The following is a 19484-nucleotide window of genomic DNA, read 5'->3' on the forward strand; positions in this document are numbered from 1 at the left end:
ACCGAACCATCTGTAGAAATATAATTGTCAATAAAACTAATGACATCAGGGAATGTCTGAGGATCTTCAAGGTTGAGCCTGGGAGCATTATTAAGCCAATACATGCCATGTACATGACAAAATGCTCTCCAAAAATGCCGGCGTTACCTTTAAAAAGCTTAAGAATTTGTCGATAGCGGTAGTCAAAATATCTAGCACAAGTAACTGCGTCTGACCGAATTAAGCGATATCTATCTTGGGTTGTTAAACTGCTTCCTCTTCCGAAATATCTTTAGAATCAACAGTTTTAGAGAGGTTGATCAAAAGCTCAACCCACTGAGATTCTGCAGCCGATAAAGTGATAAAGAAGGTTGGAAGCCCAAATTGGCGAATCATAGCGATTGCCTTTTTCTTCTCAGCTTCCCAGTGCGCAGGAGAGGATCTAACGCTTTTCAAAACCTTGTAACCATCATCGTGTTGAATAAAGTTTTGAACAAAGTTTTTGGACCGTAACTCGGTTGCGACCTTCAAACTTTCTAAGACAAATGGATGTACTATTCTCAATTTGTAGCAGCTCTAATTTTTTGTGATCATAGAACAACAACTTCTTCTGTCAAAACGGCGAATTTCAGAACGTATTATTTGGCTATATGTTTCAGAGCATGTACGTTTCTGCCCAACGTATATTGTTTCAAATAACAACTCTTCTGAATTATTATCTTGAATTATGTCAATTGGTCTTTGTCCTTCGCTTGGCGCTATAACTAAACGGTTATAGTCCAAGTCTAAAAGAGTTTCCTGTCCGCCTGGATTTAGTTCTGAAGGTAAAAGACCCGTGGGAATATTATTACCTGAGGGATTATCATAAGAAGTTTGTGTCGCATGAAAAGAATGAACCGATCGGGAATCCTCTGCAGATTCAGCAAACGGAACTTCGTCTTGGTTATTAAATTCAGAAATCCAGCTCTCATTAATATGTATATTGTGCTCACTATACAGAGTGGTACTCACTAAGAATTGCAAAGCTTCCATAATCTTTGCGGGGCGTATAGTATCGATCATGTAATCATGATTGTATTCCAAACGCCTTCTTAAGTGAATTTGTACCACATGAGCCTAATCAAAGGACATTGGTAGATATCACAATATTGTTAACATAAATTGGTATACCTATTTACAACAGCACGTTTGATCAAACGCTGACCTTAATATCCTAACGGAAGGATTGTCATAAAAGGCAATCTAGACATTATGAGACGTCCTTCAATTGGGGTTAAAGCTTTCAAACAGGAAAGTCTAGACCGTTAGCTAAACTTATTTTTGGAACGTTCTTTTTAACAGTCGCAGTTTTGCAAGTAGCACAAAAATTGTAATTTCCATCTTCTGAAGGAAATGTTTGCATTAAAAAAAGGCGGATGCAGCATTCGAGTGAGATTACGTAATAGTTTCGAAATTTAATTTGCGAACTTGGTATGAAAACCATAATCGGCAAAATATTTCAGTAGGGCCCTTAGTTATATTTCGAAAATAAATGTTTTTGAAAGCTGTTAAATTGGCACTATAACTTTATTTTCTCTCCTTAATCGGATTCGTTTGGACTGCCTTTCGTTTTCAATTTGCGAAGAATTTCTCTACGAAGACGAACTTGACTTTGTCTAATCTACAATTAGCGTGACTTACAGTATCTTGTGACTGCTCACTATTTCTAAAAGTGAAAAGCTGGATAATAGGTGCGGCTCTCTTTCACTGTAATTAAGTCCTTGATATGACTCTCTCCTGTTCGATGTATAGGTACTATGGTTGAGTATCCTGGTGGAAATTTGTGCACATATGTATGTTTAATAATAGTTTTAACACTATATGTAATACACTGAAATTTGTTTGAAGAAAGCACTTTGCTGGTGAACTGATATTTATTATACTCTTGCAGCATGTTGCTACAGAGTATAATAGTTTTGTTATGGCATATTTTTGTACACACAGTTTACGTACTTTTGTATACCTATATATTACTTGGATATTTCCTATCATAATATTAAGGTATATTTATATTGAAGAAATTAGTAGTTTATTTCATTGTATTGAAGTTAAGTTCTCGGAAAACCCCAAAATAGCTTTTGTCTGACGGTTTTTAAAACAGGGGGTTCTATGGTAACTATCTGCTCATGAAGGTTTAATAAATTATGTATGGTATACACATACGTAGAGTAGGTATGTAGTTTTTCTACCTTTTGTCCTAATATGTATCTAAACCATTTATAAGCTGCCAACGGCAAAGTACTTAAATGTCATTTTTTTGAGTTCAGAGTTCGCCACACGACCTTCATATTAAAATGTGTCACAAAACTGAAATAATAGACAGTAGCATTTAAACCGATAAGATCACAGTTTATCTATTACCACATACATATGTATCTGTTTTGATACTACACTTCATTTATTTATTTATGCGATTTTTTCTAGAAAGATATTTTTGCTTTGTACAAAGTGCAGCACTCTAAGAAACCTTTTTACATTGTTGTCTGGTATATTTTACTATAAATTCAACATGATGGATGAAAAAATATACCTATCTACCGATTATCACCAAATATTAGAAGAAATATATGTATATAGAAATCTATATCTATAATATCTCGATTAGTTTTAGGTGATGCAAACAACCGTTTGGTGAACAAAACTATACTCTGCTACAACATGTTGCGAAAGTATAAAAATCATAGACTTATTTAGTGTTAATACTATTGTTTTTCTCCGAAATGTTAACTTTAATAAAAGGAAGGAACATGTGAGCTGGGGGAAATTCGTGGACCGATTTCACACATTTTCGGCATTAAATTATTGTATATCTAATATTTTGCGTTTATATGAAGCCAAACGGAAGTTTGAATTGTTTACATAAAGCATGTTGGAGCTGGTCAATATATCCCCGATAATGGGTACTAGGGCGTAACCGCAAGAATCAATGGCCAAGAAATTCCTTCAGGTGTGGCAAAACACGGTTTAAAGTGAAGTGGAAAGACAGAAATCATATAATATATACCTATATTGGAGATAGAGAAAGATATTAATATTGACATTGTTCAGCTCTACTCGAGTATAGAGAACATATATTGAAGCACTTTTATATATAAAAAAAATATTAATAGCCACTGACCGACATATTCGGCATAAAACTGGTTAGAATAAGGAAAAGCATTATAAGTACTACAAGTATATGGAAGTTGACGGTAGTATAAACCTGATTTCATCAATTTTAGCCAATACCACATACTACAAAAATGCCACAGACTAATAAAATGCTCCCACTGTTTCATCAAGGTACCTCACATACCATCACCAATCATATGGAATAAAGTCAGACGAATGTTCGATGTGATCCATTTTAGTCACAAAGATAGCATATTGGCCGATATATGCGGTATAAAGTCAGGGATATAGGAAGTATTGATCCGATTAAACCCATTTTTGACACATAAACATACTATTATCGAGAGTTTCATTTATTTATTGAACTATATGAATTTCAATTACACATTGGCCGATGATATTTTAGGTAAAAAGTCAACTATATATACTGGGGTCCACATATTCAGTAACTAGAGGCTTGAACAGCTTTCGTTCGATTTAAACAATTTTTGGTCACACGGTGGCATACTTTAAAAGTATTATTCACGCAAAGTTTTACCCCGATACAATCATTGTTGCTTGATTGGCATAGTGGAAAGTAAAAGAATCAGATGGAATTTAATGGTGTTATATGGAAAATAGGCGTGGTTAAAATCCGATTTCGCCCATTTTCGCACTATAATATATAAATAAAAGAAGAATATTGTGTACCGAATTTGGTTGAAATCGGTTATGCAGAACCCAAGATATGGGTTTTTACCTAAAAGTGGGCGGTGCCAATTTTGAACGCGGTTAATTTAATGTCTCAGGTCTACCAAGATTCATATATATCTCAATTTTTACTCAAGTTAGAGCTTGCACGGACGGATGGACGGACGAACAGACAGTCACCCGGATTTCAACTCGTCTCTTCATCCTGATCATTTATATATATTATATATAACCGTTAGGTGAACAAAACTATTATACTCTGTAGCAACAGGTTGCGAGAGTATAAAAAGAGTTTCTAAAAATATATTTATGCCCTCACAGCTCACACACTAAACGACACATGCGGTATAAAACTTGTGAGTATAACGAAAATCGTTATAAGTAGTATACGGGAGTTGAGGATGGTATGGACCCGATTTTACCTATTTTCGACAACACCACGCCAAATACTAATAAAATGCTCACAGGGTTTCATCAAGGTACATCACATACCATCCCTAAAGTTTTGTAGTAAAGGCACCCGGAAGTTCGAAAATCTTTATATTGGGTGTATGGGGGCTAAGGGGAGTATTGACCCGATTCTACCCAATCTTGACACACAGATATACTATTATCAGAAATGAAGTATCCCTGAATTTCAATTATATATCTCACACATGGAATTTAAAATTGTGTTATGTTGGAAGTAGGCGTGGTTGTAGTCCAATTTTGCCCATTTTCGCACTGTAGCATAGACATATCAGAAGATTTTTATGTACCGAATCGGTCGAGTAGTTCCCGATAAAGTTATTGATTTATCGCACTTTTAGTAGTTCTTAACACAACCATTATTTGGGGAGTGGGCGGGGTTAACATCCGAGTTCATTTATTTTAATTTTGTCGCAAGAGGTGTCAGAATGCTTTCTCCTGTGAAAATTTGGGTAATATAGCTTCAATTATTTGAGATATACTTGTATATACATTAAACCTATTAGGGGCAGGGCCAAGGCCTTTTTTTTTTAATATTTGCAAACCACAGGTGCCTCTCCTTCATGTGATTCATTGTGCCAAATTTTCTGTATCATAATTAATGGCTTAGTTATAGCACTTATACGTTTTCGATTAATGGCGTTTTGTGGGTGTGGTAGTGGTCCGATTCTGCCCATAGCCAATATCAAACTTCTTATGGTGCCAAGGAATATGTATACGAAATTTCATCAAGATATCTTAATTTTTACTCAAGTTACAGGTTTTAAGGAAGGGCTAAGTTCGGGTGTAACCGAACATATCATACTCTTGCAACTTGCAAGAAACAAAGGGAACACCTTCAGATTTTGGTGTTGAAAGAGGTGTTTTGAAAGAGGTTACAGTGTTATTAGAAAAAAATTATTTTTGAATTTCATTAAAATTTTTTAAATATTGACCAAAAGATGCGGTATAAAGTGAACCAGAGATTTATGCTAGTTATATGGGGGCTAAGGGAAGTGTTGACATGCTTTTACCCATTTTTGGCACAAGTTATGTTATAAAGCGATTTCAACAATTTTTGGAATTAAGATGAAATATCTTTAGGGCATTAGGGCGTGCAAAGTTTATTCTGATAACTTTATTAATGTTTGATTTGTATTCCGTAGAGTGAAAGAATCATTCGGAATTTAAAAGTTTGTTATTGGGTGTATGCATTAATGCGGGTTTTTTTCGAAAATTAAGACTTTATTGTGAAAAAATTGTTATACATTTAATGTTCAAAGTATTACCCATCGGAAGCTACGATGTTTGCCCATCTTTCTGGCAGTTTGTGGATCCCATACCAAAGAACTTCTACGGCGGCTTGGAGGTCAAGAAAGAATCGAGCCAATTTCTGATACCCTGTTCTGAAGTGAAGCGTACTCCGGTGAGGGCAATTTCAGTTTCCCAAATAGTTTTTAACTGTCTTTGCAACATGTGGCGAGCGTTGTCATGATGAAAAATTATTGATTCAATCCGATGTTCAGTGACAATCCGATGCAAAAATTACTTCTTTTAATGGCGTTGAAGCAACATTTCCGACATGCAGAATCGACGCTCGACGTCTCTTGGCTTTAATTCATAAGGCACCTGATTTCCAAGCTTCTGGATGACTCCTAATGATTTTAATCATCTGGAAACGGTTGCTTGATCAACTCCTAATACTTTTGCAAGTTCTTCTTGCGTCTGGCATGCATCTGCGTCGAGCAATGTCTCCAATTCTTCGTCTTGAAATTTTTTTCGCTGTCCGGGTCGTTCTCCGTCGTCTAAGTCGAAATTACCACTTTTAAACCGTGCAAACCACTTTTGGCACGTTCGTTCCGCTAAAGCATGGTCACCATAAACGTCCAGTAAAATACGATGGCTTTCGGTAGCACTTTTCTTCACGTTAAAGTAATGAAGAAGAACTCCCCGCAAAAACACTTTATCTGGTACAAATTTCGATATTTTCAAATGAATGAAACAAATTGTTGTTCACGCTAAAATAAATGGCATCTACTGAAACGACGCGAAATGACAGTACCTTTGAAATGAATATAGCCACAGATGAACACGACGCAAACTAATACTAGTAGAACCCTCTCTTAGAAAACCGCACGAATTAATACATACACCCAATACATGGGAAAATCCAATTTTTCAGTGTCTAATAGAAATGTTTGGGTAACCTCACACAACAAATTTGGCTGAAAGCGGTCAAGTAGTTCCTGAGATATGTATAGAGTTGCATCTAAAGGTGTGCGATGCCACCCCGTTGTCCAATTTTCACTCCACATTCTATAAAGCCCGCGGCTACCATCCTGCCTGCTTGAATGCTTGTGGTTCATTTATTCACCACAAAATTATATTATTGCTCTGTAGAGTGTAATAATTAAAACGATTTAATTATGTATGCTTTTTATATTTTATAAAAAAAAAATTTCTATAAAAACGGTTAATGCTGGCAGAGGTAAACGCATCACAGATTGCAACTAAAACTATACTATAGAATTTTTCATTGTTATAAAATATGGATCTTGAGTTTTGTGGACGAATAATGGCTACAAGCTTCCCGTCAAACGGTCCAACATAATTGTGTATATTCCATAGTCTGCTGGCTAAAGAGCATATGTATGTACATATATCGGAGACAAATGTGATCAAATTATTTCACACGCTTCAAGTACAATATTCCGCACTGTTATTTTACCTAATTTTCGCATCGCAGCATTGACCTCAAAAGATGTGTCGTGAGAGTTCTCGTTCTACTCGTTACACATAAGTTGTATAGTGCATTCCTATCGTTACAATGTTTGTCCGTTGTATTTCTCGATAACGCATGTTGTTATTCCATCTGCTACTTATCTGCTACTGATAAATACTTGTACATATGCTACGATGTATTTTTATTAACCTACTGATAGATATAGGTTGTGTTCGATGCATATTGTTGAAGTGAAACTTCTAATGGGAGTTCGGAAAAGGTTACGTTAGACGTTTAAAAGGCAGTGGTTATGGTGTATGTGAAGCATCACATACATACATACATACCTCCCAGCAAAATTATCAAGCGCAGTCGTTCAACCGCACTTAGCGCAGCAGAGCAAGAAATTCCGAATCACCACTAATATTTTCGTTCCGCTATTCTATTGTATTAATATCTTGTTATTGTGTAGTTCTCAGCTACTTTAAACAAGTTGTAGTATAAGAGGAGGTTTGTGTGCTGAACAAAACATATACCGGATCGAGGCCTATGCCCTTCTGCTGAGTTGACCTTTGCAATTATTCCTAATATTCAACTCGTGGTGGTGATTTTTGGTAGTCGGCGTTCGTGCCATCCAGCCTACTAAATATCGGCTTATTCAATAGGGATGATATAATTTCTTAGTGTCGTTTCGGCCATTTTTAATATGTCATGATCTGTAATTTTATTTTAATTGTATTCAGTAATGTTTACAATTTCATCATGGAAAGATATACGCAAAAACAACGTTTACAAATTTAATTCAATTTTATTATCAGAATAACCGTTCTCCAATTGCAACTTTTCGTACGCTATTGCCATTTTATGGTCGTTATGGATATGGTGAGTGGTGCGGTAAGGTAGTCCGTACTTGATTAGAATTAGAAGAAGTTGATCTTGACAACATCTGATTCCTACAAGACGGGGCTGAATGCCATACAGCACGTTCAACAACCAAACTATTGCGAGAAAAGTTTGGAGATAATTTCAAGAAATTGTGACATTGAATGGCTATACGAAGTTGTGATTTAACACCATTATACTACTTCATGTGGGGTGATTTGAAGTCATAAGTATTTTGCAATAAACTCTCTTTAAGCTTTAGAAGTCAATATTGGACTTCATGACATACGACTTGATTTTATGGAAAAAGTACTCGAAAATTGGGTTCATCGAATTAGTTCCTGCAAAAGAAGTCTGGACCATTTGAATACATTCACATCAAATAATAAATAAAAAATATTTGAATTTCCTTAACAATTAGTGTGAGTTTTTTGTTTGTTTGTTGAAGAAGTCGGCGGATTTGTTCAACTAAAGAAATTGCAGTATACTAAATTTATTGATTTTTATATAAAAGTAAACAATATTTCAAGAAAAACCTAAACGTATTAATTACGAAACGCAAATTTATACTCATACACCCTTAATTGAAACATACAGCAATGGCATAAATTTAAATAAGTATTTAGTGGGATATCCTTTTTTTTTTAGACAACAGCACGACTTTACGGCAGCAGAAGTTGTCGTAATCCCTAAATTAAAACCATTTCTGATTTTGCCTACGACAACAGGCAGCAGTAGTGTTGCCACTAATATGTGAAATGTAAAATTATTCAAAGCTCTAGCAAATCTAATGATATTTTACCAACAAAAGCATCAAATAACACTGATAATGTAATAACAATTATTAATCAAAAGCAAAGCCCTTCGTGTAATGAGATGATCAAATTGCGGGAAATCCAATTTGCACATTAGATAAACAAGAATTCGACTTTATTAACTCGAAAAAAGACATTTGGGTTGGTTTTTGAATTTCCTATTTCTTCTCATATACTTCAGCTTCGTCTTCTTAAACGTGTTGGATTACTTCAGCTTCGTCTTCATCTTCAAGCGCTTCAACTATAACACCAGTTTCGCAAAATTTGAGCCGATTTTACATCTATCGCTTATATAATATAATTATTAGGGGATCCTGTCTCTACCAATATTGTAAAGGGTGTGCCGGTTAATCCAATTTTTGTTTCAATTCAAGACAATCCGTTCACTCGCTTTGTTCTCGAAATGTTTATAATGGTTTGCTTGTGCGATATGATTGATGCTTTGCATTTTTTGTTGGTTAAATTTTGCAAAGAGACGTTCCTATCCCTTTTAAATTAGTTTTGTTGGTGAGGCGTATTTCTTAGTTGATTATAATAATTCTTATACGACGTTTACGTCTGGTACTGTTGCGAACTGTTCACTTCCATGGGTACGGGGGGTTGTGTATACTGATTGGTAGATTGCACATGGATATTTCGCTGCACTTGAATACCTAGGTAGTATTTTCTCCTATCATCAGGATTTCGACGTTGATGGAACTTTAATTGCTCTTTCCCGCATGGGAGGTTAGGATGTACCTTTATTTGCTGATTGACGTTGTCGTGGTAAATGGTACTGGCTATTGCTTAAGTGCCTCCGAAACTTCCGGTTCTAACATCGTCCTACTTCCATAGTCTTTCATTCATGCATCATTTTGGTTTTCGGACATTTCGATCTTTGAAAGAGTCAAATTAAGTGATTTGCTCACTTCACTGTGGAGTTCGGACAGTGTTTTTCTCCCTTGGACGATCTTCTTCATTTTCTCTAAAAGGACGTATGGTCGCCTTTAGACCGCGAACGAATATCAAATCTATTAGAAGTTTATCTTTGTGCTGTGATTTGTAAGGAGGTCAGCTTCTGGCCCCGTATTTTCTGTTATTACAATTTCTAACGTAGTATATAAGGTGGTTGGTAAATCAATTTATACCCTCCACGAAGGTCCAAACCTGTGATCGCCAAGATCAGTATTGGTTTTTGTTTTCATCGAACCGTGAAAGAGCTTCAAATAATTCCAGGTCTATGCTCATTGGGTCGTTGATGTTCAAGGATATCTCTTGGTGCTGATCGGCCATAGTTATTCCTTCATGGGATTGGCTGGATTTAATCGCTTCTAGTCGATTTGCATTTCAGTACTCAGTTGCTGCAACGCTTGGGGAAGTACGTCAATATTGGCGCGTAGATGTGCCATTTCGGATTGCATCATATTTCCTTTTGACTATCTTCGGATACCGTGAATTTGTGATTTTTTTTTACGGAACCTCTTAATGTACTCCAGCTTACAGAGTTTCCCTTAGTATTAGTTTAGCGAATTGCTTTTTTAGATGTTTAGTATGCTTCCTTTATTTCAAGGACTGCAGTAATGAAGACGTGTTGTAAATTGGGTGTGAGACTCTGAGAAGGAATATGTTCCTTAACTTGAGCGATGTACCTAAAGTAGGAATAGGAAAGTCGACTCTGACTTTGGTCAAGAATCGATCTTTAACTTAAAATAATCGAATTTTTTGAATCGAGTTTGAATGCGTCAAGTCGATTAAAATCGATTCTCACTAGATGACTTCGACTTTTCTGTCAACAGTTATAACATTCGATGGTAGTACAGTTTGCATCGTTTTCATGTACTGACTCTTTTATATTTTTATATACCTTATCGTTAAACTAACCTCTTTCTGATTGGACAAAAATAAACATCATCGCTGGTATCCTTGGTAACCGTTTTAAATAAGGATATATAATTGTTTAATTTTTAAAAAAGTCGACTTGAGAGTGACTTTTTGCAATGATTAAACGACTTTAAGAGTCATAAAGTTCCAAGTCGACTCTAAAATCGAAAGTCGACTTTTCGCGCGCTGTTACCATCCCTAACCTAAAGCATAAATTAACAATCCAATTACAAATACAATACATATATAAAAATATATGTAGCATATTAATATCAGAGAACGTAGATTTATTGGGAAGGTCCAATTGCGGACCAGCGTGTGAATTATCAAAATCTTACAAAACACGAAGGGTGAATTTTACCACAGCTAGCTCTTAAGGAGAAATTTTAACTGCGCGTGAATTGAATAAAAATTATACTCAGAGACCTGCTTTGATTTGCCGCATGTTAGCCTTTTGACTTATATTTTTATACGTTTATATGCAATCATATTTATTGATATGAATATCATTATTCGAATTTTTATAATTGCATGCAAAACTGATAACCTTCTAATAAAATATGCAATTTTTTAAGTAAGGCATATGTATAGGCAATGTGCAAATAAGACCTACTTTTTAAATATTTTTTATGTAATATATTATTATATATAAATGTATACATATGGACATGCTATGTGATCAATTTCGAGGCTCCCTACTTTTTTAAAGAAAAAAACACAGAAAATCAAATTTAATGGGGAATGTTTATTATCATTCGAAAGAACATTCCTTGACATTTATCTTTTGAAGATTATCTCTTTCAAATATTGGCGGCAGCTACATCTCAGATGGTTCATTCGTTGAGTCCAACTTTCGATTACTCGTTCGAGCATTTCGACTGGTAACTAGTGATGAATCGTAGCGGTACGGTTACGTTCTCCCCGGTATAATTCGGACAAAACGCCAAAACATGGCAGATTAGTTTATAACAAATCCAACTTAGTAATTGTAGAATTAGAACAGCAACCTTTTATTAGTTAATATGCAGAAAAAGCTTAAAAAAATATAATTTAATAAGTTTATAAAAATAAAAAATTAAAAAAATGTATGTACTTATGTTGGATAGGATTTGAACTTAGGCAAAATATTTGATGATGCATAAGCAATTGTGCTATACAAGCAGCAACACAGATAATATTCGGAGATGGTTATCTAAAGGTTAAGTGTAAACTAAAACAGCTATCGTCGTCTACTTCTTTCAAATGACCAATTTGTATAAATATATTTGGAATTATTTACAACACATGTAAATATGTATGTCCTCAATATGCCATTTGTAAAAATGAGAAATTCGCGCAAGCGACAAAAAAACGGCCAATAAGATTCGAACATTTTTTTTATGTTACAACGACAACAAATTCATTCATGAGGAACGCGCGTATGCTACAAAACAAACTGCGATAGTTCATGACTCTACACTACTTCTCGCGAAAGCGCGAGGATGACCAAAAAACAACTAAGTTTAAAATAATAAAAGTTCAAATTCAAAAAAATTTAGTAAATTGAATAAATCAGCCAAAATTTCAATGTTTAATTGAAAAAGCTCATCACCCCTGAAAATCCTACCATCCCTCTCGCATTTGCATATTGCCCATAAGCTGCTTCCTTACGACGATGAAAAAATCATCACCAAGAAATTGAAGAACTTATCCCTTGAGAAAGTAGAATTGGCAACATGGCCTATTATCGACTCAAAATATTATTTTAGTTTATTTCATATTATGCACTACAAGTATACATTGAATTATACAACTTCTGCACAATTACCATTTGTATGAAATCCTTTATTACTTCTATGAGTTCTATGCACACTCAATACAGTGCTATTATAAGTTTACTTATTATATAATTTCATAGTTTTTCGATTTAGCCCTTTTATCTAAATACGTTGTAAATAATTGTTTCGGTTACGCACTCACCTTGTTTCCACTGTTCCGTAACAAAAAAAACCAAACGGGCACGGTCACGGCTGATATAAAAAAGTAATATACGGGAGCAAAAAGGGCGGAAAAGTTGCACGTCTTGATCGCTTGAATTGCTAACGAAAAAGAAAGGATTTGATCCTCTGTTAGCCCCTTTTGAGTGTTGAGTTGTGGTGTGATGTGATGTGTATGTGTGGGTGGTCTGAGTGGTATGATGTCTGTTGTGGATCGTGTTGATGTGGTGTGTTGGCGCGCAGTGGCGTGTATGGAGGGGGGAGGCGTAACTCATCTAGCCATCCCGGCCCCCTTAGGCGAATTCTAGCCTAGCAATCGCTGTAGTTGCTGCAGCGTAGCAACAACACTGCTGAGGCCAGTGGAGCGGCGGTATGTTGGCCTGGGCTGCCGACGCCGCGTTGATGCCTCCTGTCGCCTTGGTCTGGAGGGAGGTGGAGCTGCCTGTCTTCGGGGGCGATCCGAATGGCTGCTCTGCTGCGATCTACGGCTTGGGGCGAGTTGTCGCCCGACGGTCCGCTTTGGGGTGCGGTGCAGCATGGTATGGTGCTGTCTATTGCACAGTTGGCAAAGCGTAACCGACGTACACTCCGGTGTCGTGTGGACCGTAGACAAACAGTTGAGGCAGTGCCCGTGCGCTTGGGCAACCTGCTGACGTTGTGGTGGCTGCATGCTTCGAAAAATGCTGCAGTGTTGCAGCCGGTGTGTGCGTCGACACAGTGGGCATCGGCTGCGTTGCGGCACCGTTGTCGGTGCTGATGAAGGTGGTAGTGGTCGCGCGCCATTACGGGGAGCGGTTGCAGGAACGGTTGCCGCTGCGGTTCGTGGTGTTGGAGTTGCCCCAGGGCGCGGCACATTGATGGCGGACCTCACAGCTGGCGTTGGTGTTGCTGACATATCTACTTCCATATTGATCTGTATGAAGAAGTTGGAATGATTATATGATTATGATTATGAATAATGTGGCATGTAAATTTATGGCGAATATGCCACGGTATGTGGCAGGAATGGATCGTCAATTTGATCGATCATTGCGGTTAGAATGGTTGGTTTATAACGGTTTTGTCATTTGCGGGTTTATTGGTTAGTTATACGACTAATTCATTTGCCTCGCGGTAATATCGGCGGATTGTTTGTTATTTGCGGTTTTGTCATTAGATACGGTTGGCAGAAAACATAATTTCACGAGCGGTCTTGTCAGCGTTCCGCTTTGAGTACGGAGATCAACTACTCGTATATGACCGTCGGAACCGTAATATAATTTTTCTATGCGGCCAAGCCGCCATTCTGTGGGGGGTAGACAATCATCGTGTATGATAACACAGTCTCCAAGCTTTGGTGCCTTTTCTGGAGTTTTCCATCGGTACCTTTTATGAAGGTCCTTGATGTACTCTTCCTTCCATCGGCGGCTGAAATCATGATGGAGAATTTTGATTCTTTCCCATCGATTTAATAGGGATAGCGACCCCACGCCTGGCTCAGGTATGGCCAGAATGGGTGCTCCTTTGAGAAAATGCCCTGGAGTTAGGGCTGTGAAGTCGGAGGGATCTTGCGAGAGTGTTGTGAGTGGCCGTGAATTGAGAACGGCTTCAATTCTTGTTAATAAGGTAGTGAATTCTTCATAATTGAATTTATAATTTCCAGCTACTTTTTTGAAATGGGATTTGAAGCTTTTTACAGCTGATTCCCATAAACCACCCATATGAGGAGCGCTTGGGGGGATAAACTGCCAATTAATGCCTTGGGGAGCATACTTCTGAACAATTTCAGGTGATACTTGTTTAATAAAATCCACAAACTGTTTTTCAGTGGCTCTTTGGGCTCCAATGAACGTTTTGCCGTTATCGCTCATTAGTTTTGAGGGGAAGCCGCGTCGTCCGACGAAGCGAGCAAATGCCGCGAGAAAATCCTCCTTAGTCAGACTTGTACATAGCTCGAGGTGCACTGCTTTTGTCGTAAAACAGACAAAGACAGCCACATAGCCTTTCATTATGGTGGGCGACCTTAACATGGACGCCTTTATTTGAAAAGGCCCAGCAAAATCGACACCTGTGACTGTGAAAGGCAGAGCGAAGTTACAGCGTTCCGGTGGAAGTGCTGCCATAATCTGCGTTCGCAACTTCTGCTTATGCAGAGTGCAGATCTTGCACATGAAAATGCATTTTTTTATTTGGGCTTAAGTCGGGGAATATAGAACTCTTGGCGGACTATATGTTGCACTAGGCGATGTTCTGCGTGGAGCATAAGTAAGTGGATATAATTGAGGAGTAAAGTGGCAAGTCGAGATTTCTCTGGTATGATTAGAGGATGGCGTTCATTATACGTGAGGCTTGAATTGGCAAGCCGACCATTCGCACAAAGCAGACCTTTCGTGTCTAGGAATGGGTTAAGAACTAAGAGTGAACTCCTTTTGTCAATGGGTTTTGATTCTCTTAGTAATGTTATATCGCGGCTGAAGTAGCGCGTTTGAGTTGATGCGATTAGAGCGACCTTTGCCTTTTACAATTCCAGGTGCGTCAATATATCGCATTGGGGGTACTCTGAGGGAACTCCCTTAACTTTAATTTTATGTCGCTCTATGAACTTTAACATATAGGCTATTACTCTGAGGGCTCGGGAGAACGATGAAAATCGCTCAAGGATGTCAGTATCCTCCACTGATGTGTGAAAATAATCGATTTTTCGACTTTCTGGGGCAATTATATTGCGCATGGGCGATTGTGGCCAAGAATCGGGAGATTCTGCTAACCATCGGGGGCCATTCCACCAGAGGGTGGTGATGGCGAGATGCAGGGGTTTGCATCCTCTTGTACCTAGATCAGCAGGATTGTCAGCACTGGCTACATGTCGCCAAGTGGCTGACCCCACTAGGTCAAGTATTTGAGACGTTCGATTGGAAATATACGTCTTCCATGCATGTGGTGGTTTTTCTAACCAGGCGAGTACGATTTCAGAATCGGACCACAGATATAGTTTGTATTTTGCCATGTTTAAATGCATTCGCACCATGGATACTAGTTTGGCTAGTAGTAGCGCTCCACACAGCTCAAATCGTGGCAGACTTATTGTTTTTGACGGAGCTACTTTTGCTTTTGCTACTAGTAGGTGGCTTGTGGTCGCAATGTCGCTTTGTGTGCGAACATATATAGTTGCGCAATATGCCTTTTCAGAAGCGTCACAGAAGCCGTGTAGTTCGACTTTGTGCTCTGGGGCATAATTTACCCAACGTGAGATTTGTATCTGTGAGATATCATTTAGATTGCTCGCAAACTGGGACCACTTTTCTAATCGAAGTGGTTTTACTTGTTCGTCCCAGTCGGTTCCATCTAACCATAATTTTTGTATTAGGATTTTGGCTTGCATCATAATTGGCGAAAGCCATCCTGCGGGGTCGAAAAGTTTTGCCACAGAGGATAAAATTTAGCGTTTTGTTATGGCGGATAATGCTGATATTGGCTCTGTAGTGTATGAAAACTGGTCAGATATCGCATTCCATTGGATCCCCAGAGTTTTTGTTGTACTTTCCTTTTCGAATTTTAGGAAATTAGTATCTAACAAATTTTCATTAGGTATGTCCTTCAAGATATTAGGGTGGTTTGCCGTTATCTTTTTCAACGGAAACCCTGCGGTATTTAGGGCTTGTATCACTTGTGATAGTGACTCGTATGCTTGTGGAAGACTGTGACTTCCAGACAAGATATCGTCTACATACGTTTGTGTTTTTAACACTTTGGTTGCCAGAGGAAATTCTGACTTTGTGTTTTCTGCCAGTTCGTGGAGTGTTCGAATGGCTAAATATGGAGCACAGTTGGCGCCAAAGGTAACTGTTTTAAGTTTATAATCGCGTAGTGGACTATTGGGAGATTTTCGGAAAATAATTCGTTGAAAATCTTGATCGTCTTTATGTACGACTATTTGCCTATACATTTTTTCGACGTCTCCGTTAAATACAAATTTGAATATACGTCAATTTAAAATGAGTAGCATTAAATCTGGTTGGAGCGTGGGTCCCGTAAATAGAATATCATTTAGGGAATTCCCCGAGCTAGTAGATCTTGATGCATTAAAGACAACTCTTACTTTAGTTGTTTTTTTGTCTGGCTTTACTACTGCGTGATGAGGTAAGTAAAATGAGTAATATTTGCCATTTATGATTTTTTCGCATGGGCTTACTTCCTCCATGTGGTCTAAATGGAGGTATACTTCTAACACGCCTCGTATTCTGGCTCAAGCTCACCTTTTTTAAGTAAGTTTTTTTCCATACTTAAAAACTGCTGTATTGCAGAGGTGCGAGAGTGACCTAGGGCGAGTGTGTTAGGAAATTGTTGTTTTAGTGGTAGTCGTACGACGTACCGACCATTATCTGATCTAGTAGTTGTGGCTTTGTAAAAGTCTTCACAATACTGATCTTCAGGGGTTGTGATAGATATGGGGGGGAGTTCTTCTAACTCCCAAAATTTTTTTAATTGTGAATTGAGGTATTCGTTTGAGATTTCCTCAACCTGAGTGGTCATGGTGGTAACTGGTTCCGAAACTAGTCCACTTAGGATCCACCCAAAAATTGTATTTTGTGCCAGAAGTGTATTTGAAATTTTCTCAATACCTTCGAGTATTATCTGTGGTATGAGATCGCTGCCTAATAGAAGGTCTATTTGAGCGGGAGTGTTGCAGTTGGGATCTGCTAGCTTTAGGTGTAAAACCTTTTGCCAATGCTTGCTATTTATGTGATAGCTTGGAAGCATATTTGTTAGTTGCGGTAAGACTATAGCTTCTGCTTGTATATGCTTATCCGCTTGGGGGGAAATTAGGGTAATGGGGCAGATTTTATTTGAGTTTTGGACTACTCTTCCGCCCATTCCCGTAATTTCAAAATTGGCTAATTTTGTTGGCAGTTGTAGACTAATTTGAGCCCTAGACGCTATAAAAGATCGTTGTGATCCTTGGTCTATTAAGGCCCTAAGTTTAAACAGTTCTCCTCGATGTTCGATGGAGACGACTGCTGTGGGTAGTAGTACTCTACTTTGATTTTCGCTGTGTAGCGTTTGGGTTTTTAATGCCTTTGAGCAGCATGGTGCTTCTTGGAAATTTTCGGGATTTCGCACTTCGGGATTTGCTGTTGCAACTAAACCCGTGGCTCTTTTCATATTTGCGATGGTGGGGGATGAGCTGGAAAATGTGCTGCAATGCAGCATTGAATGATGTCGTTTATGACAATAAACGCAATTAAATTTGCTTTCGCACTCTTTAAGTGTATGTGCATGTGATAGGCAATTTGTACAAAGCCTTTTTGTTCGTATATAATTGTTTCGATCGGTAATATTAATTTTTTTGAATTTCTCGCAAGATTTGAGCTTATGCCCCCCTGTACACAGTTCACATGACGTTTGTTTGTACTGTTCGGATATGAACGTTTGATTTCTGAAGAAGCTTCTATTTAAATTGTTGTTGCTACTGGCTTGGGGTCTGTGGAAGCTTCTATTTACGTCGTGTTGAACGCTTTTCGTTCTGACTATTTTTTTGTCTACCCTTTCTGCGATTTCGTACTGGGTAGTTAAAAAATCTTTCATTTGTTGCCACGTGGGGCATTTTCTTCGTGATGAGAGCGATTGCTCCCATAGAAGTAATGATTTTTCTGGTAATGCCGCGGTGCATATATTTACCAGAATAGAGTCCCAGCTGTCTGTATTTTGTGTCGATAAAACCGACAAACAATTAGAAACAGTGGTCTGTGGGAATATTTTGTGTCGATAAAACCGACAAACAATTAGAAACAGTGGATTGTAATCTAATAAATTCATCACTTGTTTCTTTCTGAATTTTAGGCAAGTTCATTAGTATCATTACTTGCTTATCGACCAATATTCTTTCATTTTCGTATCTCGCTTTTAGAGCTTCCCAAGCCAGATTGAAATTATCGTCATTTAGTGCGAACTGTTTGACTATGACGCCTGCTTGACCTTTTGTTTTGTATCGGAGGTGATACAATTTTTGTGCATTTGTTAATTTTGGGTGGTTTATGTAAACGGCTGTAAACATGTCCCGGAAGGACGGCCATTGTTCATAACCACCATGAAAGATTTCTGTATCACATGTGGGCACCTTGAGATGGATGCCTGAACTTGCTTCATGACTTTGGATTTGTGGCAGCTCTACTCTTGGCTGTGGAGTAGGTGCAATTGCTTTGATTAATTTTAGTTGATCAGAAATCATTGCTTTTGTTTCTTCGAACTGGTCTAAGCAGTTTTCGTATTTTGCGTAAGCCGAAGATTTGAAATTTTCTGGTAGATCTGAGTCGTCAGATTCTACAATTGCGTCATATGCAGCTTGGGGACGTGACCAAAAATTGTCAAGATTGTCTTTTTTGATTTCTAATACCGATTCAGAATTGTCCTGAATCGGCGAAGATGAAAATCGAGTGCAGTATCGTATTAGACTGTCACTCTCAGAGATAAATTTGGTGTATGAAATATCTTTCACCCGTTTTTGTTTTGTAGCACCTTGCTTTGAGCGTGTAGCTTCTGCAGGTGTACATGGACTCTTTTCTTCAGAAATCATTTTTGGAACTTTTAGCAACTGAGTTGTTTTAGAATCTTTCGAGTCTGAGCTCATTTAAGAGATGTACCGAAATAAAATAAAATATTTTCAATATAAGAAATATATGTATATTTGAAACCTCTTTTAAGAAAATAATGGTTTTTTGTAACAAATTAATATCGTTTTTAAACTCGTTTGAGTACCTAACTCTTTTATGTACTCTATAGTAAGAGTTTTTATTTAATTAAATGAATATATTACGCGTATTTCGGGTTTTATCGTTTTTTTTTTATATTATTTATTTAATTAATATTAAACGCAAATGTTTTTATTTTTACATTTATTTGTATGTATTATGTGTCCGTAATTCCTATAGGGTATACCTATAAGCGGATCAGCTGATACATTTGTACTTGTCGTTATGCGCAATT

At 37.6% G+C, this 19484-nt stretch overlaps 1 protein-coding gene across 1 annotated transcript; it reads right to left on the reverse strand.

Annotated features, from left to right (window-relative positions):
* Positions 1-11289: 11289 nt before the first annotated feature.
* On the reverse strand, positions 11290-14514 carry LOC138858981 (uncharacterized). Its single transcript, XM_070113086.1, has 2 exons — positions 12505-14514; positions 11290-11579 (listed from the first exon to the last, which is right to left on the reverse strand). The coding sequence occupies exon 1, from the start codon at positions 13426-13428 to the stop codon at positions 12826-12828; it is 603 nt and encodes a 200-aa protein (XP_069969187.1). The 5' UTR covers positions 13429-14514; the 3' UTR covers positions 11290-11579; positions 12505-12825.
* Between the last annotated feature and the right edge of the window lie 4970 nt (positions 14515-19484).

Source organism: Bactrocera oleae, chromosome 2 (genome assembly GCF_042242935.1).
Source record: "Bactrocera oleae isolate idBacOlea1 chromosome 2, idBacOlea1, whole genome shotgun sequence".
Taxonomy (NCBI): domain Eukaryota; kingdom Metazoa; phylum Arthropoda; class Insecta; order Diptera; family Tephritidae; genus Bactrocera; species Bactrocera oleae.